Source organism: Aptenodytes patagonicus, chromosome 2 (assembly GCF_965638725.1).
Source record: "Aptenodytes patagonicus chromosome 2, bAptPat1.pri.cur, whole genome shotgun sequence".
Taxonomy (NCBI): Eukaryota; Metazoa; Chordata; class Aves; order Sphenisciformes; family Spheniscidae; genus Aptenodytes; species Aptenodytes patagonicus.
The window spans coordinates 79,544,286-79,567,120 of NC_134950.1; the positions used below are offsets into that span (position 1 = coordinate 79,544,286).

Consider the following 22,835-nt stretch of genomic DNA (forward strand, 5'->3'; position numbering starts at 1 on the left):
CGCGCTGCCGCAGCGCGGAGCGGAGCGGAGCGGAGCGGAGCGGGACGGCGCGGCCGGGCGGCGGCGCTGCGGGACGGGCCCCCGCCGCCTGCCGGCCGCCGCCCCGCCCCCGCCCCGCCGAGGCCCGCAGCGGCGGTGCCGCCAGGCGCGTAGGCGGCGCGGCGGGGCGGGCGGCGGGGGCTGCGGCAGGGGTGCCCCGAGCGGCCCCTCTCGCCCCGCCGGAGCCGCGCGGCCCCGTCCGCGGGCGGCGCCGAACAAAGGCCCGGAGCGCGCTCCGCCGCTGCGGGAGAGCGCGGAGGCAGCGGCTGCCGCCGCCGGCCCTCTCCCCCCCTCCCCGGGGGGAGGCGCCCGGCGCGGCGCGGGGACCGGCCCGCCGGGGAGCCGCCGGGGATTGGCTCGGCCGGGTGCGAGCCGAAGGTGCTGGTAGAAGCCATCTGCAGCGCAGGCGATCTCGCCCGCTGTGCGCGGGGGGGAGGGGGGCTCTCCCTTGCGGGTGGTTTGGGGCTTGTTTTTTTTCTTCCTCCCCCCCCGTTTTTTTCCCCCCTTTTCACGGGATCATGGCCACGGCAGCGGGGCCGTGATCTCGCCGGCAGCAGCCCCGGTGCTGCAATGCTGCCCGCAGCAGCCCTAGCGAGGGGAGGCGTTTGAGCGGCGGCCGGCGGCCGCACATCCTCCCCGCGGCAGCACCGCCGCCTTTCTCTCCCCGCCGCCCGCGCCCCGTGCGCCCAGACCGGCGGGAGAGGGGCCTCGCCGCCCGCCCAGCGCCGTCCTCCCTGCCCCCGAACAGCAAATCCGCCGATCCGGGCTTTAAATTAATAATAAAAAACCCCACCAACCCATAAAGGCGAGAGGGAGAGCAGAGCCGCGCACAACATGGCCACTCTGCTGCGGAAAATCGGGCTGATCCGGCTGCACAACCGGGACACGGAGGACCCCAAGCACCACCACCACCACCGCAGCAGCAGCCAGCAGGGCTCCTCGCTCAGGGGCAGGGGCAACCAGAAGAACAGCAGCAACAAGCCGCAGCCGCAGGGCCCCCCCGGGGGCGGTGGCGGCGGCTGCAGCAGCAGCAGCAGCGAGAGCAGCCCCGGGGGCCACAAGAACAAGAAGGCGCCGGAGCTCGCCAAGCAGCCCCCGCAGCCGCGCTCGGGCAGCGGCAGGGAGAAGCCGCGGGAAGCGGCCAGGGAGCCCGGCGCCGGTAAGGAGGCGGCGCAGCGGCCCGGCCCCGGCCCCGGCTCCGGTTCTGGCTGCGGGTCGGGGCCGGCGCCGCTGGTGCCGCTGCCGTCCGGGTCGGGGCCGCTGGCGCCGGCGGGCCGGCAGCAGCACTGCACGCAGGTGCGGACCCGGCGGCTGATGAAGGAGCTGCAGGACATCGCGCGGCTCAGCGACCGCTTCATCTCGGTGGAGCTGGTGGACGAGAGCCTCTTCGACTGGAACGTGAAGCTGCACCAGGTGGACAAGGACTCGGTGCTTTGGCAGGACATGAAGGAGACCAACACGGAGTACATCCTGCTCAACCTCACCTTCCCCGACAACTTCCCCTTCTCGCCGCCCTTCATGAGGGTGCTCAGCCCCCGTCTGGAGAATGGCTACGTCCTTGACGGTGGAGCCATCTGCATGGAGCTGCTCACCCCCCGCGGCTGGTCCAGCGCCTACACCGTGGAGGCCGTCATGAGGCAGTTTGCGGCCAGCTTGGTCAAGGGGCAGGTAGGGCGTCCGTGGGCTCTCGCTCTGCGTGCGTGTGGCGGAGGGGGGATGGTGTCTGTGCGTGTGTTTGGATGGGAACCCCAAAGGGCAGCGGGTCAAGCCCCGCCTGTGACTGACCTTGGCCAGGCCTGGGTGACAGGTCTCCCCTGAGGACCTGGCATCACTGGTGGGAAGGGGGCAGGCACACACGTGTTTTGCTCTGGGGTCCCTTCTCAGGCAGGTGCAGCAGAGGTACGGGGCAACTTGGAAGGGCAAGGAGCACATGCATCCATTGTGTCCTCCTGCACGTCTTTTGTCCCTGTGGTTGGCTCTGTTGTGTGTGGCACCAAGATGTCATGGCTGTTGCCCCCGAGAGGCACCTCCCTCGCCCCAAAGCAAAAGGGGCTCTTCAGGCTCCAGTGGGGTTTGGGATTCGAGTCCTCCGCCTCCTGCCCTTCACCAACTAGTCGGCCATACTTGCTGGTCTCCTGCATGAAGTGCTGCCGCTGGCGTAGGGCACGACGCTGGAGCTGCTGTCCCCCGGTCTTTGTCTGGTGCTGTCCTGCGTAGCATCCCTTGGGGAAGAAGAGGTGACCCCTGGTTTGGGGCTTGGCACACAGGGCAGAGGTGTGGCACGGGGTCACACCTGGAATTGCTGACTGAGCTGCTGGCAAAGTTGTGCCAGTTTAAAATCTCCCTGCCTGAAGGGAACAAGTAATTTCGGGTATGCACTGCAGTTGCAGCAGCTACACAGTTCCTGCCAGCTCTCCTCTCCGGAGGAGGTGCCTGGTTCCCCTGGCAGAGGATCTCATATGAGCTGAATCAATGCGGTTTATGCTTTTTTTCTTTCTCTCTTGCAGAATATCCTTAGAAGTATTTCATAAGCCGTTTTTTAATAAATGGGTAAATATTGCTGGTGAAACTCGTAGCCAGTCCTTCTTTATGGTTATTGTAGTGGGCAGTATACACATGGCTGTGACAGGGTGATTTTCCTGTTCACTTCATGAATGCCCTTGAACCCAGGGGACATGCACAGCTTCACGTCTGTCAGTAAATGATGCTAAGTAACTTCTTAAATTCGTATCTTGGTGAGGGGGGGGGGAAGAGTAAATAATAACAACATATTTTTCATTTGCTTAAAAGTGAGGTTACCCCTGTTTGCCTCTGGAACTGCTTGCATGAGCAGAAGTAAAGGCTTGGTTTCTCTTAAGACTGAAAATTAATTTTGATTATTTAACGTACTCTTTTGTAAGTAGCTTTTCCTTCTTTTTCTCTGTTTGATTTGGGCCTACTGCTCCTTTTTTTAATCAGATAGTATTTTTCTCTGCACTTCATTTGAAGAGGTCAGGTTTCCTAGGTCACCTTGGGATATAAAAAACATCTACCAGAAAAAAAGAGAGCCTTAATTTACGTTGAGCCTGGGGTATGTTGAAGTTCTGTAGCTACTCTTAACTGCGTCTCACTATTTGTTAACCCATCTCTTTTTATAGAGATCATAGTTCTCATTGTTATAGACAAGCATTTAGAAGGACAATGCTAAATTCTCTCAATTTTTTTAACAAGTCAGCATCTTTCTGCAGTATTGAGTGTTGAATGTAAAAGGGTTAAATTAAGATTTACTGGGATCATAAAATGGTTCAGTGAAGAAAAGCACTAAATTGTTTTATTAGTAATAAATATTAAAATATATAATTTGACAGTTTGCTTCCCTAAACCACTTAAGAGATTTCCAGAAAGTAGTAGTAATTTCTGATAACAGAGGATGTTTATGTGTACATCATTAATAAACACATTTAAAATACAAGAGTTTCAATAACATTCTTCCAGAACTTGACGAAGTTAATTATAAAAAAAGAGAATGGGTGTGCGATTAAAAAAAAGGCAGAAATAAATTGCTGCCAGTAACTTAGTAGTTAAATAGGTGTGACGTGCACATTTCAATGTCTTGGATCGTTCATTCCAAGTGGAAAGGTTAATAGGTAATACTGACAATAAATTTAATTTCTGGGTTACAGAGGTGTAGCCTGTGATGGGTTGCCAGCCTGTCATCATAGCCGGGCTCCGCGTCATGGGAGCCACGTTTCTGTAATCGCACTCCCCTCGTTATGTAATCTCGACTCCATTGCGTAATAGGCTCAAAATACGACAGGCGCTCCCCTATCCCCGTTTCGTTTTTCATTTTACAGGTAATCCACTCTTGACCGTATTTTTTTAAAAATGAAAATAGAGCCGCTGAAACGTTGAGAGCCGAGGCGCTGCACTCCCAGAGCTGCGGGGCTGGTGTTGGGTAACTCTTGCCGTGCTGTGGGTAGTCTCGGTGCCTGCGAGGAGCCGTCCTGAACAAACAGCGATGGCTTACACCAGGTTAATTGTGTAATTTCTGTAAGCAGCCTGCGCCCTGCAATAGCATGAAATATTCAGCACGCTTGCTATTAATCAGAAAGGCTGGAAGGGCGAGGTCTGTTCTCCACCGCCTCAAAACAACCCTGCATGAGCAAATGGCGGCAGCCATGAGGCCGAGCGGGAGATGGGGCGCTGCCGGCGCCAGTGGGTAAATGGGACCTTCCAGAGAAATGTCGCCAGTTCGCAGCGCCATGATTTAGCGTGAAATCATTGTGAATACTCGAGCCCGTGACGCATCCAAAAGCGCGCCTCGCCGGCGCGAGCGTCGGTGTGAGTAGGCAGGACTGAACTTCCCACCAGCGTTCGTTCCTCCTTTTGGCAATTTGCGTGATAAAACCGAGGCGGCTGATTTCATTCAACGTTTCTCATCAGTCCCGTTTTGCCGAGGTAACTGTAGCGCTGCTGTTCTCTGCCGGTGCTGTGGAGGGAAACGCAGCACTTCTTGGTCTGTTGTTTTGTCAGAGCTAATAGTAACCTGTGAACATATACAACCTTCTTTTTTTGACGAAGTGATCAAAAAGCAGATGAAACTAACACTGAAAATACATTTTTGGGCAGTCAAGATTCTTGACGAATTCAGATTTTTTTTTAATGGATTTCACCAACCTTTTAGCAGAATAAAAGAAAAATTGAGAGAAGTCATTCTGACATCTCACAGGTGAAACATTTCACTCAGGAGTTATGTCCATAAGGAGACTTAAGTGTGCAACACGGAAATTAAGAGGTAGCACTTTTCCGTTACTTTTCAGCATTGCCCTTGTACGCGGGGAAACCTGGGTCCAGGTTCCCAAACCTGAGCATGTCTCCCAGGGGCTGGATTTTAAAGCAGGGTGGCTGTTTCTCCAGATTTCACCAAACGGGAACCATACGCTTCAGGTGACCTTGCTTAAGAGGTGTCCTACCTTACGGGATGCGTACCCTTGCTTCCTATCACAAATCTAGTATTGCATTTTTAGATATTTTTTGTCTGGAAAAAAAAATGTTTAAAATGGAAGAGAGACAATTTCTGTTTGAACAAAAAAATTCAACAGTCCCAAACTATGCTTTTCCCCCCGCCCCCCCAGTTTTCAAGGAAAAAAAAGAGTTAATTAACAAACAAGTTGGGGTTTGGTTGGTTGCTTGCTTCAGCTATTCAGCTGAGAAAATCAATTATTCACACAGCTCTAGTCAGTATCTTGAGGGGAATTCTCAGTACATCAAAGGCCCAAGACTGTTTATCTGTCTGGGATCAAGAATCTTATTTTTAAAAACTTGGTGTTGTCCTTAACTCAACTGTAGCCTTGGTTTTAAGGGGGTGACTTTGTACTTGCTTCCTGCAGAGTCAGCTGCTCGCTGGCTCCATCATCATGGGCGAAAGCTTGGCCCTGCCGAACGGGCGAAATGGTAGCCTTGAGCTGCCGCAGAGCTGGGGTGCCAGCCAAGGAGGCGGGTTGATGCTAACAAAGTAGTTTAAATACCAGTTGTTTGTTGTCCTGGAGGCAACTGTTCGACATGCCTGTCTAGGCGGAGCCTCCCATGTCTGTCTGTCTATCCAGGCTGTGGAAGTGGCCCGTTGGGCGTTACTCCTTCTTAGTGGCACCCTTTAAAACAGTTTATTGATAATTTAAGAGAGAGATTTAAAAATGAGTCTGTTGCTCTCTGCTTCCTGATAACAGTGCCGTTGTCACGATAATATTAATAACTGAAGGAAGGAAGGGGGAACAGTGCTGGTCGTAGGAGAGTGATGAAACGGTGGGAGGTTCGTTGTGGCTCTCCTTGAGTAACGCACGCGGCTGAGGCCGGTGCCCGTGTTTCAGGGAGGAGTCATCTCTCTCGTTTGAAAACATGGCGGATGATATGGTCCCAGATGAAAAGGAGCAGACTTTGTCCAAAAGTGGAAGAGGGATTTTGTGTCCTCTAATAGACGTGTTGTTTCTCACTGGAGTGTAATGATTTGATGCTGGTTTGGTGGGAGTTTGAGAGGACAAAGCTATGTATGCCAATGTCCAAATAATGCATCAGGAATTTTTTTTTTTTGAGAACAACTAACAGCTGCACCTGATGTCTTGAGGACTTTGGGCTTAAGCTTGCAGTAGTGTTCATAGAATCATAGAATCATTAAGGTTGGAAAGGACCTCTAAGATCATCGAGTCCAACTGATGTGTTGACCAGTAGCAGCTTGTCTTCCTTTTTATGAGCCCCTTGTTCTCTCTGTGGAGGCTGTGGACGGAACTGCCAGCCAAAGGCAGCTCTCAGGTAACTGGTGACTCTGCAGATTATGTCGTGGAAAAAGTTCTTTGTTTTGAGGAAAATACTCCCTTATTCTTCCAGTGAATAGAAGAAGCATAAAAATTTTGTCAGGACATACTAAAATAGGAGCGGGGAACCCCTAGTTACAAGTACTCTTGCTGTGGTGGGCTTCTATATAATGATTTAAATCAAAACCAAAATGTAATTTGTAATTAAGATTTCATTTTCTATAGCAAAATTTCCTGAATTCAAATAAAAGTTGTTGGTATATAGTACTTTCATCCCTCATATTGTGGTATTAGAAATACCTCAGTGGAATCCCGTTAGTTTGCTTCAAGAGGTATGTGCCTTGTATGACCATTGGACTGATTTATCTTTCTATTTTAAAAATACAAGTATCCCAGCTGACTTCTACCAGATTGAAACAGGAGAAATGGGCTTACTTTATGAAAAACAGATACAGAAGGTAGCAGTTAATCGTAGTCTAAATTACTCCCCCTTCATCCTTTCAAACAAAAGTATGAGTGAGCAGATAGCAGATGGGACTTGCATGGTGTCCAAGAGGTCAGCAGACTCCAGGTCTTTCAAATATGTATAGCAGAAATTAATTGCAAATCCATGGGTTTTCATACTCCAGATGCTGGGTTTGAGGACTGTAGCCATGAATAAATCAGCTAATCTCAAAGGCTGCAGAAATGTATAGAGAACACAGTGGTCTCTGAATTATTTGGAGCCATTGTATCATATTAGGGCCTTAAAAAATAAAACCAGCTTGCTTTGTGCTTTAGTTGCCTGAGCAAATGATGCCGGTTATCATCAAGGGAAGAAATGTTGCTTTAAGTTCATGGTTAAAAAACACATCGACTCATATAGAAAGATTACAGAGGAGACAAAGAATATATTATGGGGCTTGTTCCCCATGAAAAGGTATAAATGCTGGGCCAAAGAGGTAACAAAGAATATTGTTTAGCTACAGAGGAAAATCAGATATATTGGCCTTTTAAGATTTCTCTTCTATTGCAATTGAGAAACCTAGGATTTTCAAGCTCAAGTTTAAGTGGGAGCGTATATATTTGCTATGTTGAGATGCTGGGACTGATGAATGGGCTGGAAAAAAACATTGTTCATGTGAACTCTGATATATTGCTGTTCTGACTATCCACTATTATTATGCAAATATATTCTACTGAGAGGAATGAAGACACAGGGATTCCAACTCATTGAAGTAGGAGGCTGTTTTAATTCTTTTAAAAAGCAGGGGGAACATAATCGCCATTTTACCCCTTCAAAGCATAAAAAGGAAAAATTTAAAATACTTTCAACTATCATCCTTAGTGTTAAAACAGTCATCAAGTAAGTTAAATCACTAAATTGAAACAAGCTGCTTATTTTAAAACGTGCTTTTATGGCAGGTAGAACTAATTCTTCCTGGCAATACTTGGCTGATCTCCTAAATAAGAATTTAAAGGAAATGCCACTTTGGATCATAAGAAATTTGAATTTGCTCAAAAGAGCAAGATTCTTCTTCCCTGAATTATGAAAGAAATCCTCATTTTCTTCAGTGAAAGTGTTCAGATAGAGAGAACTGTATAGCATTTGGGTGTTTTGTCAGATACTTTGTTAAAGAATTGAATTTTTTGAAATGCAGAAAGCCTAGTCCCGAGGGGTGACGTTGTGTCCTCCTGGAGGAGTAACCTAAATAACCCACTTTCTATTGTGCGGAAGAGTCACTCTTCCTTATACAGGTTAGTCTTGAAAATACGCAGATTTCCTAGCATCTACACAATGCCCAGGGATTTCCATGCATGACCGGAGACTTCCAGATCAAAGATTTGTAACTCCACAGTAATTCTGGTCCTCGTATCACGGGAGTCTTACTGCCAGGCGTGATCTGAGGCATGTCCCCTGAGTGGGCATCTGCTCTCACAAAGTGGGATGTTGGTTAAGTAACGTAATATTAGCTGTGTTTCTTTTTCCCATCTAAGCTCCTTTGAACTGATGAGAGTCAGTGAAGATCTCTTCTTTTCCTTGACCTATTCGGTCCTTCACGTGCAGTTAGTTTCCAGTTTACAAATTATCTCCTCCTGTAACTGTCAAAAAAGGTAACGCTGACATTAGGCGCGAGGGGAGATGGGAGGATGGACGGATTGCCAGGTGCAATTACTCTGCAGCTAAACAGGGAGAACTTCAGGGGCAGCGGTGATTATGCTGTCTGAATGGCTCAAAATATATGTTAAATTTAATGCGCGCAGTATCCAGTTGTCTCGTTTGTAAATGGAATACCAGGTTTCTGTTGAATATCATCGTATTTTTGAAAAGCGTGTGGCTTGGGGTTGGTCTGAGTCATACTCCACAGAGTCATTTCTAGAGGGAGCACTCCACAGTGTTGGTTTTTAACTCCGGCTGGAAACAGCGGTAATTGAATAGATCCTGGAAGCTGCAGGACAAGCTGCACGGGAAGGACATGGTACCGTTGCATAACCTGGCTGGCAGTGAAACCAGCACTGCGCTGGGAACTGAAAGAGCATAAGCTAGGGAGAAGTGTAGGTGTGCTCTGATGAAAATGAATTTGCAGTCCCTATTGGTCTGCCTGAAACAGGTGAGTGGGCACCACACTTAAGACATTCAGGTGCTTCCTCTTCTGAAACAGGATCAAGGTGCCAGTCTGATTTGCCCCATTCCAGTTAAAAGTCAAACTGAGGAGTGGTACATCAAGTGTGCCTGTCTCAGCCATGTGTGGCAGATACGTGCCTGCCTTGTGCACGTGCAGAGTCTGTCCTTGGAAAACGTCTTTTTATCTGCTTCATGATTTTGTGCGTGTTTTTAAAAATCAGTGATTCTCACTGATTTAATCCTCTTGTGCGCAGGCTCTCCAAAACCCCTGGAACTTCTGCAGTGACTCCTTGATAGAGTTACAAGTCAGTCACAATCCCAAATCTGCATTCAAAGACAAGTGAAAATAAACCTGAGGAAGGAAGAGTAAGCCTACATTGTGAAATGGCCTGGAGCTCAGATGCTTCTCATAGCCAGGCCTTATGAGCTGTGGAATGACCAGGTATTTTTCCCATTTCTAGGTTTGTGTTACAAATGGTAACAAACCCCCAGCTGCAGTAAGAAGCGTAGGGCTTATTTCCATAATACGTGCCCATAAAAAAACCTGAAGCATCACAAAGCAGAGGAAACTGATGTTACTAATTTTTCAAATTTTCTATTAATTTCTATAAATGTCAAATTTTCTATAAACTTGACAAGATTATTTCTATGAAAATATACCTAGTATTGAAGCATTCTATGATTATTGGCGGGGGGGAGGATAATTTCACAGTTAGAGCACTTAGGCTGAGGAGAGGTGATCTGAGTTTAGCTTCCAGGTTTTGCCACTGACTTCGGGTACGGTCACGGGCAAGTCATATAACTTCACTATATTCCTCTTTCCCACCTGTGAACTACAGATAATCCTCTTTCCAAAGGTCATTTGAGGATATGTACTTAAAGCACTCAGAAGTGGGGGCTCTGTTGAGTAGATGTCCATGTGCATCAGTATGAACCCTCTCGTGAAGAGATTGACACATCTGTGTAAATAGCAGGGGGAAAAGCGCATTGGCTTGTGACTCTAATCTTACTGAATTTGGTCTTAACTTGATTAAATGTTCCCAGAGGTAGTCTGCTTTTTCCACCTGTTTTTTTTTAGCATGGTGAAACTTTGGGATATGTGAAGATAGACATTGTTGTCTGGGCTGTAGCTCCTTCATCTTTACAACCTGTCATAAAGGATGGTTTGCTTTGCTTTGGTTGGGTTTACACCCATGGCTGTGTTTAATTTGGGTAACTTCAGGTTCCTGATGTGGAGGACCTGTGGGCTGATGCAAAGAGGGGCTGTCATGCTCCCAGCCTTTTCACCTGGACTTGCCCTCAGTAACTCTGCTGGTACCTGATTCCACAGAGAGGTAGTCCAGGGAGCTCGGCAGAAGACTGACAGAGAAAATGACACTTCATCATCTAGACTAGCAGGTGCCCATTTGACAGCAGGGGACAGGGGCCATCTCTTTTGACGGAAGTCCTCCGTGTTGTAAGACAGCACCTTCAGCCCTGGAGGTGCTAGAGGCACCTTCCAAGAATGTAGTCGGCTGTCAAAATTTTCTTGTTCAAAAGAACTCTGCCAACGCAGAGTCTGTCCCACCCGTAAAATGCAAGAAGGAGTCTCTTTCTTTAGGGAAAGGCGAGGAAGAGCAGCGCAGTTCTCTGTAGCTGTCAAACAGGGATCAGGGCTGTAAGTGTTTGTATCGATTAAGAGCTACTTGCACCAGGCTGCACACAGACGAGTGAGCGTTAATAATTACTCAGCTGGAACAGAGATTTCTTTTTCCTGGACAAAGAACAGTCACACTCCCAGAAGGAGCAATTTATAGGATGCTTTAAAGCTGGAACTTGCTGAGTTTTCACTTCTTTGTACGGATTATTCTCAAAAAGGAGACCAAAAAAGGCGTGGAAATACTGCTTCAGAAATTACACATTTGCAGGAAAACATCCCATTTTTAATTCACTTATGCTGCAACATTAACAGTATTTGTCTGCATCATTTTCTATACTGTTTTGTTTTAGCTATAGCTAATAATTATATATAGTGCAATATAAATTGTGTGCAGTTTTTGAGACATGATTAACTGTGCCTCATCAGTACATGAAGGAAAAAAATTATAAACGGTGTAATTGGGAGGAGAGACTGTGTATATTGCGCTCCAGCAATGATGCGACACATTGCAGTCATTGCATTGAGAGCATGACAGTAGCTCACTTCAGCATTGCTCTACTTTTGAATGCTTCTCTAAAGCCAGTGGAAATATTTTTCTTTGAAAACTTGTTTAAATATTCTAGAATAGGTCCGGTTCAGGCTTAAGCACTGTATTCCTCTGTATCAGAAAAGATTTGAGTATGTTTGCGTAGTATGCAGCTTTGAACAGTTGAGGCCCAAAGCCATTAGTCACTGGCACATTAGTGGAACATGTTACAGACTGGAGACTCATAGTGTGCTCCAGCCCTTAGAAAATCCACAGTTTTTGCATCGTACATGGAGAAGCCTGGGACAACAGACTTGGAAGATGGGCATATCCTTGTAAGTCTCCTTCCCATCCTTGGAGGGATCACCACAGATGCAGTGTGTGGCACAGGGACTTCCTACAGTCTTTTGTGTACCTCTCTAAACCTTTGCTTGTTTTCCATCTCTTGACTTTTACCTAGAAGTGGGTCACTAGAGTCACTAGAGCCTGCTACAGAGATCTCTTAAGAGATTAAGGGAGAAAATGATGGGCCACATTTAGCCCCATGTGCGGCAGGCAGGTATGATTTGCCCTTGGAAGACCAACCTCGAGTTATTTGCCTATCCAGGATTAATGAAAGGAATGCAGAGCTGAGGAGTTTGTGTTAAGACCAGTGCTAACAACGTGAAGGCTTGCCTGCTTCTGAGTCTATTAGCTGTGTACTGTTTGCAATGAACACAACATTTTGTTAACCAGTCCAGGAAAAAAAGTCTGGATGTGCCTGAAGGGTTTGCTGTGGCATCTCAGAGACCTGTAGCACAGGGGCTTGCACTGTTTCCAGAATAACCTCACTCCTGTAAGGGCTGATGACTGTGTACAATAAATCTCTGAAAATTTGGGACCTAAAAACACAGGGACTTGCATCAGGAGAGGACTGAGCACAACCTTGAGGGATTCAGGACCTGGCTGTGCAGTGGCACAGCTGACCTATGTTGGCAGTTCAGCTCCAAGTATCTAAGTTGGACTTAGAGACCTCCATAGGTCCCTTCCAGCCAGCACCTCGGTGATTGTATGATCCTGTGAAAGGCTGGCCACCGTTATGTAGTCCTGTCCTTCCAGGTAGTGCCAAAAGTGATACAACACGGAAGCACACCTGACGCTGTGTGCTATGCCAAAACTGGTGGGTTTTGGTCTGGGAGCTACTGTAGTTGATTTGACGAGAGAGATGAATCCCTTTGAGGCCATCCTGATTCTGGAAATACCAGAAGAAATGTCAGGACTGTTTTTCATGACACACAGGCCAGACGTGGGCAGATATGTGGTTGTGGTGGGATTACAGGGCTAAAGAGCTGCAGGCTTCGTATTTGTTATCTCTGTACAGGACTTAACTCTGTCTTCAGAGCACTTCATGACATGGTGTTGTTGGGGGAGAAAAGATATGGCATATTGCTGATAATGATATTGAAGGACTTGAAAGAGCTATTAAATGTTGAGTTGAATATTTTTGAGGATGCGCTTCAGTGTCACATAGCGTTCTCAAGGGGAGGACGTACTGATGTGTTGATGATTGTGGAAGAACATGGAGACTACTGCGGCATCACTGAGAAGCAGAAAAGCTCCCAGATTTGCCCACAGTGGTCTGTAAATGTGGGTGCCAAATCACATGTGAGATTGACCTCAGGTCTTTTGCTGAACATGGTGGGAGGGAGCAGTCCCTCAGTATGGCCAGGGTCCTGAGAAGGTTACCCGCAGCAGACTGTGCTCCAAGAGGTCTTTCTCCTAGCAGTTACCAGGGTTACAGACTGGATCCTTATCAGCTGTTTGTTCAAACTCATTAGTTTGGGCAAAGAGTGGATGAGTGGCATGCAGTTGCTCACCGTGCCACACAAACTAGGTGCAGTAGGAGCACAAGTGAGTGAGGAGGCTGAGTGCAGCACATGTCCCCCTGCATTTCAGCATGGCTGTGTAAAACAATTGGATGCTGTGGCATTACTTTCACCTTTCATATGTTTCTAGCTTGTTAAAATTATATCTTGATAAGTACATGAAGTCACAGCAGATGGCAAAATCTGAAATGTTCTCTCCAACTGCGCCGCAGTTTGCGTGGGAGGACACGCAGGGAGGGTGCCTCTTCGAAGGAGGGGCATTCCACAGGCCGAGTGGGAGACTTGGAGTACACATAACCCAGCAACCGGGCACTGTTCTGTGACCATCGGCAAAGGTCAAGGGCACTCATCCTACCTGACCCTCAAGGCAGAATGGCAGGCACTCGTCTGAGAAGAAAGGCCGCGGCTCCGGCTGGGGGGTCTGCACCAGCGATGGCTGATGTCTCTGCCCAGACGGAGCTGCTGAAGGGAGAGGCTGCAGCGCAGACCTCAGGCTGCAGGAAGTGCCCAGACCTCTCTCCTGGGGCAGGGACAGGCGGCAGACCTGCCTGCAAAAGGTGTGCCCAGGTGGAGGACCTCCTGCAGCAGGTGGCTGAGCTGCAGGAGGCGGTGAGAAGGCTGCGTAACATCAGGGAGGCGGAGAAGGAGCTAGATAGCTGGTTCCAAGCGCAGTCTGCAGTGGACCCGCAGCCCACGGCCAAACAGCCAAAAACTCCCTCACCGGCACACGCAGAAGGGAGCGGGGGGGCCAATAATGCAGAAGAATGGACAGTTGCAAAGGCAAGGACCAGCAGGAGGAGGAGACTTCCCCCGAAGCCTGAGGTGCCCTTGCAGAACCGCTTCACCGCTCTGCAGGTTGAAGAGGAAAGTCCTGTCACACCAGAAGCGCTGGAGCCGAGTAATGCAGCCCGATCTGCCCCCCGTGTAACAACCAGCGCAACTGAGAAAAGGCGACAGGTGATAGTAGTGGGCGACTCTCTTCTGAGAGGCACGGAGGCGCCCATTTGCCGACCGGACGCACTCTCTAGAGAGGTGTGCTGCTTACCGGGGGCTCGCATCAGGGATGTCACCAAGAGGCTGCCAAGCCTCATACAATCCACTGACTATTATCTGCTGCTGCTGTTTCACGTGGGCAGCAGTGACACAGCCAGGAGCAGTCTGAGGACTATCAAGGAGGACTACAGAGCCCTGGGAGTGGCGGTAAGGACTCTGGAGTACAGGCAGTTTTTTCATCAATCCTGCTGGTCAAAGGGAAGGGGTTTGAAAGCACCAGTCGAATCTGGCAAGTCAACAAATGGTTACGGGACTGGTGCCACAGCCAGAGGTTCGGCTGCTTAGACCATGGGACTGGCTTTGAGAAACCTGATCTACTGGGGGCTGACGGGGTCCATCTGTCAGAGAAGGGGAAGAGCATCTCCGGTCATAGACTTGCCAAGCTGGTGAAGAGGGCTTTAAACTAGAGATGCCGGGGGAGGGGAACCTCAATCCATCCCACTCCTACCGGTTTGATGCCAGGGCCAGCAATAGGTGCCCAGAGCCTGGAGAAAGATCACAGGTCAGCAGGAGAGCGCCTGAAGAGCAGCGCAAAGGAACTCCAGCCAGTAAGACAGCTTCATCAGGGGCCCAACTTAAATGCCTCTATGCATACACACATAGCATGGGGAATAAACAAGAGGAGTTGGAGACGTGCAGGGCTACGACCTAATTGGCATCATGGAGATGTGGTGGGATGGCTCCTATGATTGGAATGTTGGGATGGAGGGATACAGGCTCTTTAGGAAGGACAGGCAGGGGAGATGAGGGGGGGTGTCGCCCTCTATGTCAATGACCAGCTGGAGTGCATGGAGCTCTGCCTGGGGATGGATGGGGAGCCGACCAAGAGCTTATGGGTCAGGATTAAAGGGAGGGCAGGGACAGGTGACATTACAGTGGGGGTCTGCTACAGGCCACCTGACCAGGAGGACCAAGCGGATGAGACCCTCTATAGACAGTTAGGAGCAGCCTCACGCTCACAAGCCCTGGTCCTCATGGGGGACTTCAACCATCCCGATATCTGTTGGAGGGACAACACAGCAGGGCATAAGCAATCCAAGAGGTGCCTGGAATGCGTTGATAACTTCCTTCTCCAAGTGGTAGAGGAGCCAACGAGGAGAGGTGTTATGCTGGACCTTGTTCTCACCAACAAGGAGGGGCTGGTGGGGAATGTGAAGGTCAAGGGCAGCCTGGGCTGCAGCGACCACAAAATGGTGGAGTTGAAGATCCTTAGGGCACCGAGGAGGGCGCACAGCAAGCTCACTACCCTGGACTTCAGGAGAGCACACTTTGGCCTCTTCAGGGATCTGCTTGGTAGAGTACCATGGGACAAAGTCCTGGAGGGAAGAGGGCCCCAAGAAAGCTGGGTAATATTCTAGGATCACCTCCTCCAACCTCAGGAGCGATGCATCCCAACAAAGAGGAAGCAAAAACGCCAGGAGGCCTGCATGGATGAACAAGGAGCTCCTGTACAAACTCCAACACAAAAAGGAAGCCTACAGAGGGTGGAAGCAAGGACAGGTAGCCTGGGAGGAATACAGAGAAATTGTCCGAGCAGCCAGGGATCAGGTTAGGAAAGCTAAAGCCCTGATAGAATTAAATCTGGCCAGGGACATCAAGGGCAACAAGAAAAGATTCTATAGGTACATTGGGGATAAAAGGAAGACAAGGGAAAATGTGGGCCCTCTCTGGAAGGAAACGGGAGACCTGGTTATGCGGGATATGGAGAAGGTGGAGGTACTCAATGACTTTTTTGCCTCAGTCTTCACCAGCAAGTGCTCAAGCCTCAGCGCCCAAGCCGCAGAAGGCAAAGGCAGGGACTGGGAGAATGAAGAGCCACCCACTGTAGGAGAAGATCAGGTTTGAGACCATCTAAGGCACCTGAAGGTGCACAAGTCCATGGGACCTGATGACGTCCATCCGCAGGTCCTGAGGGAACTGGCAGATGAAGTTGCTAAGCCACTGTCCATCGTACTTCAGAAGTCGTGGCAGTCCGGTGAAGTCCCCACTGACTGGAAAAGGGGAAACATAACCCCCATTTTTAAAAGGGGGGAAAAAAGGAAGACCTGGGGAACTACAGGTCAGTCAGTCTCACGCCTGTGCCTGGGAAGATCATGGAACAGATCCTCCTGGAAGTTATGCAAAGGCACATGGAGGACAGGGAGGTGATTCGAGACAGCCAGCATGGCTTCACCAAGGGCAAGTCCTGCCTGACCAACCTAGTGGCCTTCTATGATGGAGTGACTACATCAGTGGACACGGGAAGGGCTACAGATGTCATCTGTCTGGACCTCTGTAAGGCCTTTGACACAGTCCCCCACAACATCCTTCTCTCTAAACTGGAGAGGTATGGATTTGATGGGTGGACTGTCCGGTGGGTGAGGAATTGGTTTGATGGTTGTATCCAGAGGGTAGTGGTCAACAGCTCAATGTCCAGATGGAGATCGGTGACAAGTGGTGTCCCGCAGGGGTCCGTATTGGGACCGGTACTGTTTAATATCTTCATCAATGACATTGGCAGTGGGATCGAGTGCACCCTCAGCAAGTTTGCAGATGACACCAAGCTGAGTGGTGCGGTTGACATGCCAGAGGGACGGGATGCCATCCAGAGGGACCTGGACAAGCTCGAGAAGTGGGCCCGTGTGAACCTCATGAGGTTCAACAAGGCCAAGTGCAGGGTCCTGCACCTGGGTCGGGGCAACCCCTGGTATCAATACAGGCTGGGGGATGAAGGGATTGAGAGCAGCCCTGCCGAGAAGGACTTGGGGGTGCTGGTGGATGAAAAGCTGGACATGAGCCAGCAATGTGTGCTTGCAGCCCAGAAGGCCAACCGTATCCTGGGCTGCATCCAAAGAAGCGTGGCCAGCAGGTCGAGGGAGGTGATTCTGCCCCTCTACTCTGCTGTGGTGAGACCCCCCCTGGAGTACTGCGTCCAGCTCTGGAGCCCTCGGCATAAGAAAGACACGAACCTGTTGGAGCGGGTCCAGAGGAGGGCCACAAAAATGATCAGGGGGGTGGAACACCTCTCTTGTGAAGAAAGGCTGAGAGAGTTGGAGAAGAGAAGGCTTCGGGGAGACCTTCTTGCAGCCTTTCAATACTTAAAGGGGGCTTATAAGAAAGATGGAGACAAACTTTTTAGCAGGGCCTGTTGTGACAGGGCAAGGGGGAATGGCTTTAAACTAAAGGGGGGTAGATTCAGACTAGATATAAGGAAGAAATTTTTTATGCTGAGGGTGGTGAAGCACTGGCACAGGTTGCCCAGAGAGGTGGTGGATGCCCCATCCCTGGAAACCTTCAAGGTCAGGTTGGAGGGGGCTCTGAGCAACCTGGTCTAGTTGAAGATGTCCCTGCTTATTGCAGGGGGGTTGGACTAGATGACCTTTAGAGGTCCCTTCCAACCCAAACTATTCTATGATTCTATGAACTCTTTATTTTAATTAGGTTTTCAGTTATCCCTTTATGAAAAGTGCTCTGTGAGTCTCTGAAAGTATCGCAACTACTTAAATAAGCTCCTGGTGCGCCTTCTCAGAGCTAAAGTCGACATTAATATCATTATGAAAGCCTTTACTGGGTTTTATCTGTTGCTTTTAATCTTTTGTGGAATGCTGTGATCTTGTTCAGGTATCAGTTTGATATCTTTTCGTGATTTGGTGCTGGACACATCAAAACATTGGCCATCCAAATGATCTGTATTCCTTACCACGGCAGTAGTGATGTGCGTGGTTTAGAGATTAGTCAAAATGCAGTTGTGCATGATTGAGCTATGGCCAGCGCTCTATTTACATACTGTATTTACCATATTTATCATATTTACAGAATGCAGCAGCTCATAGTCTCCTAACCAGAGTTAAAATGACTGCATATTTAAGTAGCAATCTGAAAATAAACTGTAGTCAGAGCTGGTAACGGTGCCTGTTAAAATGGTTGTTTGACACTTTCTTTTATAATTGCGTGCAAAATGCCATTTTTAGTTAAACTTGGGAAGAGTTTTGTGGGAATGGCAAAAAGCTAAAAGTCATTAAGACAGCGGATACCACTCAAGTGTAGACTCAAAAGCGTCTGAACTGTGTTGACTGAAATTCCACCCTTCTTTCTTTTTACCTCAGGTTTACTTGAGGCACCAAAAAGGGAAACTCAGTCCATGAGGTTAAATTTTATCCAAATTATAAACACCTGGCAGGATATCGGTTAATAAGAGACAGTGCTAACCGTGCCACCCATAGGTTCTGTATAAACGTAGAAATACATGGACTACAGTCGGGTAGAATTAGCTGGTCTTTGATGATGCCGTTTACATACAACCTGCATATGGTACCAGAATGCGTTTTAGAAGTGGATTTAATGATCTGTTACATTAATAACAAAGAAGTATGAGAATAAACTCATAGAACGATGCTCATTTCATCTGCTGTGGCTCCAGTAACATTTTAGACGATGTGATGATATTCACTGCGTTATTGCAACACCAAAGAGTTCTTACTTTCCTTGTTTGAAAGCAGTAAGTAGCTGACTCTGAATATGAGCGATAGCTGTTCTCAATGCAAAGATCCTATTTCTAGGTACAGTTTAGTATTAATACTTTGATAAAGCTCGGGAAGACATGGATCATACTATGCTAGATGCTATGCACACAATTCAGAAAGGTATCAAAGCCTTAAATGATAAAAAATCCTATGTATAAGACAAGAGATGGCAAATGGACCTAATCCAGAAATTAAGTAGTAGAGTAGGTTTATATTTACTTTCAAAAGTATTTAATTGGTAAGATTTTGAGGACAACATTTCCTGTGCTGATTTAATCTTCTGTTGCACTTTGCTTTATCTTTTCCTATGTTTCCCTAAGTATGCTTCCAACAAAAGCTTGGATTAGGAAGAAAATACAAAACATGTTTTGTAACAACAAAAATACTCCTGCAGGATATGTAAGATAATTAGTCAATGAGAATGTGTTACGTTTCCAGCACCCAACTGGAATAGCAATTCTTGAGAGAAGAGCAATATTGGAACTAGCGATCATGAGATTTTAAAAATATGTTACCTTTTGTCAAAACTAAAAAGGAACATTTTCTAAGAAAATTTATTAGCAGGGTTAAATCAAGTACCATTCAGATCATCCTTATTTGGGAAATATTAATTGCCAGATTAGTTTGGGGATGAGGAACATGTCTTGCTGTTTAGTTTATCAAAGGGTATTTAAAGAGGAAATACGTTGCTAATCTGTAAATGGCGACTAGGGAGAAAGGCTTGGAAAAGCATTGAAAGGTAAAATAGCTATTTTTGTGAAAACCAAATGTGTATAAATTGGCTGTGAATAAATGGAGGTGGGAATTAAAGGCTGTTCCTAATCTTTAGTTAACACGGGTTCTGAAAGAGAAGTCAAACTGCACAGAAAAATGACTTATTAAAACAGGAGCAGGAAACATTTTTTATCTCATGTGTCCATAGTTTTGTTAAAATAAGATCGACGCTGAACACAAAAGCGTATCTATGCAATATTGTGACAGCTTTCTCGAATTAAATGATTTGTCCAAACTACAGAGTAATCTTACTCATTTTAGTGTGTAAAAATAACTTTGATACTCCAAGGACAGAGTTTGTTTTCTTTTTTCCCCTTTTTTTTCCTTTTTTTCCCCTCCATATACCTAATTATTTTCTCAGTATTATTTGTTGCATGCGATTACAAATGACAATTTTTTGGTTAAAATCCCAAACTGACAGTAAAATACGGGAGGCAAACGATGCAACCAGATGCATCATTTTGAGCAAAAGGATGGAAAAAATGAGAACATACTAACCTGGCTCTTAATAATTGTAATGCTGTAATATGGTATCTGCTCATGAAATACCATTTATTCTAAAAAAGGCTTTCAGTGCAGTCTATCAAGCAGTTATAAAAATTGTTAGCCTTGTGACTTTAATAAACTTCTATTTTGTGACAAATCCAATAGGCGTAAATACTTTAAAGGGTATTATTGCTGTAGAGTGGAATAAATCTGCAGCTATATTTCTTTCTTGTGTCTCTGTTAGTTGGTAATTGACATGGACCAATGTGCAAAATAAGGTAAGCTATTAATAACTCAGTAAATGTCTTATGTTGCCAAGCAGGGATTTGAAATTATATACTGCTGTGCATTTAGAGGTAATATATAATTGCAAAGTAATAAAGATGTGGTATGTTTAAATGTGTGTATTTTTATTTATTATCAAACTTGTCACGAAGGGGTAATAAATTAGAATTTTTTTATGTATGTTGGAAGCAGGTTGGTTTTAAGGTGCTCCTGCCTTTAAGAAATGCCAAGGCTATTCGTCTCTCACGGGTCAGATTAGAAGAATGGAGTGTGGTTCGTGGGATGGATGGAATTTTTAGTGGCATTGGTAGCGGGGTGGGGGGGGTGAGATACGGCTAGCCCTGAGACGTAGCACACAGAAACGCTCCGCTCTTATGATGGTTCTCCAGAGTCGTCAACTCTGTGATATTCACACCTCGGACTACGTTACGAGCGTGGCATCAAAATTGGTTTGAAACCTCTTTCCGTCTCCCCAGCCCCGAGCTGGTACCTCGGCACCGGCTGCAGCAGCCTGCCTCCTTCTCCACCCACAGCCGCTGGCCCTGGGGGACCAGAGGGGGCTGGGAGGGGGCTGGGGAGCCCCTTCCTCTCCTGCGGCTGAAAAGGGCCGTGGGGGACGCTCACAAAACCCGCCTGTCCCCAGAGGCCGGCGGAAAGCGGCGCCCCGCCGTGCCGAGGCGCCGTTTCTGTGGCGCATTCGTGTGCTCCTCACGGTCTCTGTCTGCTTAGGGCTGCACCCCTGACCATACGGGGCGGGCATGAGGGTCTGCGCACCAAATGCTTTATGGTAGCGGTCCCTTCGTTTGTTTGCAGGGGTCCCCGCGCAGCAGAGAGGGAGGCGAGCCATGTGGCACGGTCGCAGCAGCAGCCGCTGGTTGCTGCGTGCAGGGCAGTGTGCCAGCACAGGGGCTCACTGGGAAGAAATAGCCCGGAAGATGTCTTTTTTTTTTTTTAACTGCATATCATTTTTTATCATCTCTAATAATGTATTTGTCTGCCCCAGTTTGGGAACTCTGCTTTCTGAGACCCGTAAGTGAATGCCTCTTGGCCTGACGTGTTGAAAGGTTAAGCTGTGGTTTCCAGCTGCGTGTTCACGTGTTTAATGAAGGTTTTCTTTTTTTGTTTGGTGCAGGGCCGTATCTGCAGAAAAGCTGGCAAATCAAAAAAGTCATTCAGTCGAAAGGAAGCTGAAGCAACATTTAAGAGTTTGGTGAAGACCCATGAAAAATATGGGTGGGTGACCCCGCCCGTCTCTGATGGCTGATGTTAGCAACCTGCACTTGACAAAAATGCTGAACAAAAGTACTGTGACATCTCCTCAGTGCTGTACACCACCCATCCTTTTCTACTTCAGCTTCAGTTACATACCATGAATGTCAAGGAGACATCTAAGTTATTTATGAACAGATGTGTTTACAGAGGGAGAGAAAAAAAAAGTACCGTGTAGGATTATATTTCAAGACTGGAGAATGGTCATCATTGAAGTCGCTTGAGCGGATGCTGAGATTGCGTCATTTGCCCCCATACAGCCCCCATTGTCTTCGGCTTCTTTCCATGACAGCAGCACCAAACAGCAGTACTGGAAAGTCTATCCATTACTGCTCAGTTCATTTAAATGTAAATGAAACAGTTAATATTTAATAGGGAAGCAGTGCATTGCAGGTACATGTTTGCTGTGCTGTTTATCTTTGTCTCCTAGCAGGTCAACATAACTTGAAGATTTGTCTTTATGTGGAACTGTGGTCTGCTGTGACTAAATTTAGATCTCATTTGTGCTCTATATATGACCTTTAATTCATAAATGAAACCAGAATTAAAATGCTGAAAGGTCCTAGTGTTGAAAAATTATTAAGTGGAATCACCCAACCGGTTACAGTGTGCTATCTATGCTGATATTGTGATGTGCTGTTCAGAAATAAACCAGTGCAGTTAGCTGAAGGTTAGGTGGTGTTTTTTAAACACGTGCACGCCAGGGCTTGGCGTGGTCGGTGGTAGCAGAACCATTATTACCCTGCCGGTACCTTCTGCGGTAGCATGTGGCCTGTCAGTTCTTCAAAATGGCAAAACAAATGAATGGAAATGGACAAAGCGACCTTAAAAAATTACCTGCTTAATTTTAAAACGATATGCCAGAAACAGAGTAAAAATTTTCAAGGCAAATGGAACATGGTTTGTAAGATGATTTGCATGACTGGAATTTTCTTTTTTATTTTCACTCAATAGACATTGTATGTACTTAGAGCCCAGTATCTGAGAAAACCCACTGATGTATATAAATGTCCTATTATTTAATCATTAAGATTTAAGTTTTCTGGTAAACAAATTGAAAAAAACTTTCTAAGGGACTCCATAAAAGCTGAAGGTAATGTTTAGAATGGTATAAGAAAAACATTGAAAAATGTGGATTCCAAATGGAAGATCGTATTGGACACATGCTGAATAAAATCACCAGTATCATTTCTGTTGCCTGAGGAATTCAATCATTTTGGCCAACTTTTGTCTTCAAAGTAATAGGTTTTCCACTGTGAAATTCTAGGCACCTTATAGATATATTTGTTGTGGTGATATTTTAATTGAAAGCAGGACAGTATTGATTGTAAGACTGATTTGGAGGGGGGGAAAAGGTATGCGTTTGAAAACACTTTCCATTCTGTGGCTAACACAAGACCAAATCAAAATGGTCGATGAGTTTCTGTTTGTATTACAGCAACAGCAGACGCTGTACAGAGAGTTTTGGGGTTTGGAGCTTGATTTAAAACTACCCACAGCGGAGA

General features: G+C 47.2%; 1 protein-coding gene across 1 annotated transcript; it reads left to right on the forward strand.

Moving 5' to 3' along the window:
- The first annotated feature begins 342 nt into the window (after window positions 1–342).
- On the forward strand, window positions 343–22,520 carry UBE2QL1 (ubiquitin conjugating enzyme E2 QL1). Its single transcript, XM_076330303.1, has 2 exons — window positions 343–1,707; window positions 21,194–22,520. Exons 1-2 carry the CDS (start codon window positions 874–876, stop codon window positions 21,323–21,325), a joined length of 966 nt encoding a protein of 321 aa, XP_076186418.1. The 5' UTR covers window positions 343–873; the 3' UTR covers window positions 21,326–22,520.
- Window positions 22,521–22,835: the final 315 nt, after the last annotated feature.

Coding starts and splice junctions, on each gene's coding strand:
- UBE2QL1 (XM_076330303.1), top strand. CDS start 874: ATGGCCACTCTGCTGCGGAAAATCGGGCTGATCCGGCTGCACAACCGG. Junction 1,708..21,193: donor CCAGCTTGGTCAAGGGGCAG/GTAGGGCGTCCG, acceptor TGTTTGGTGCAG/GGCCGTATCTGCAGAAAAGC.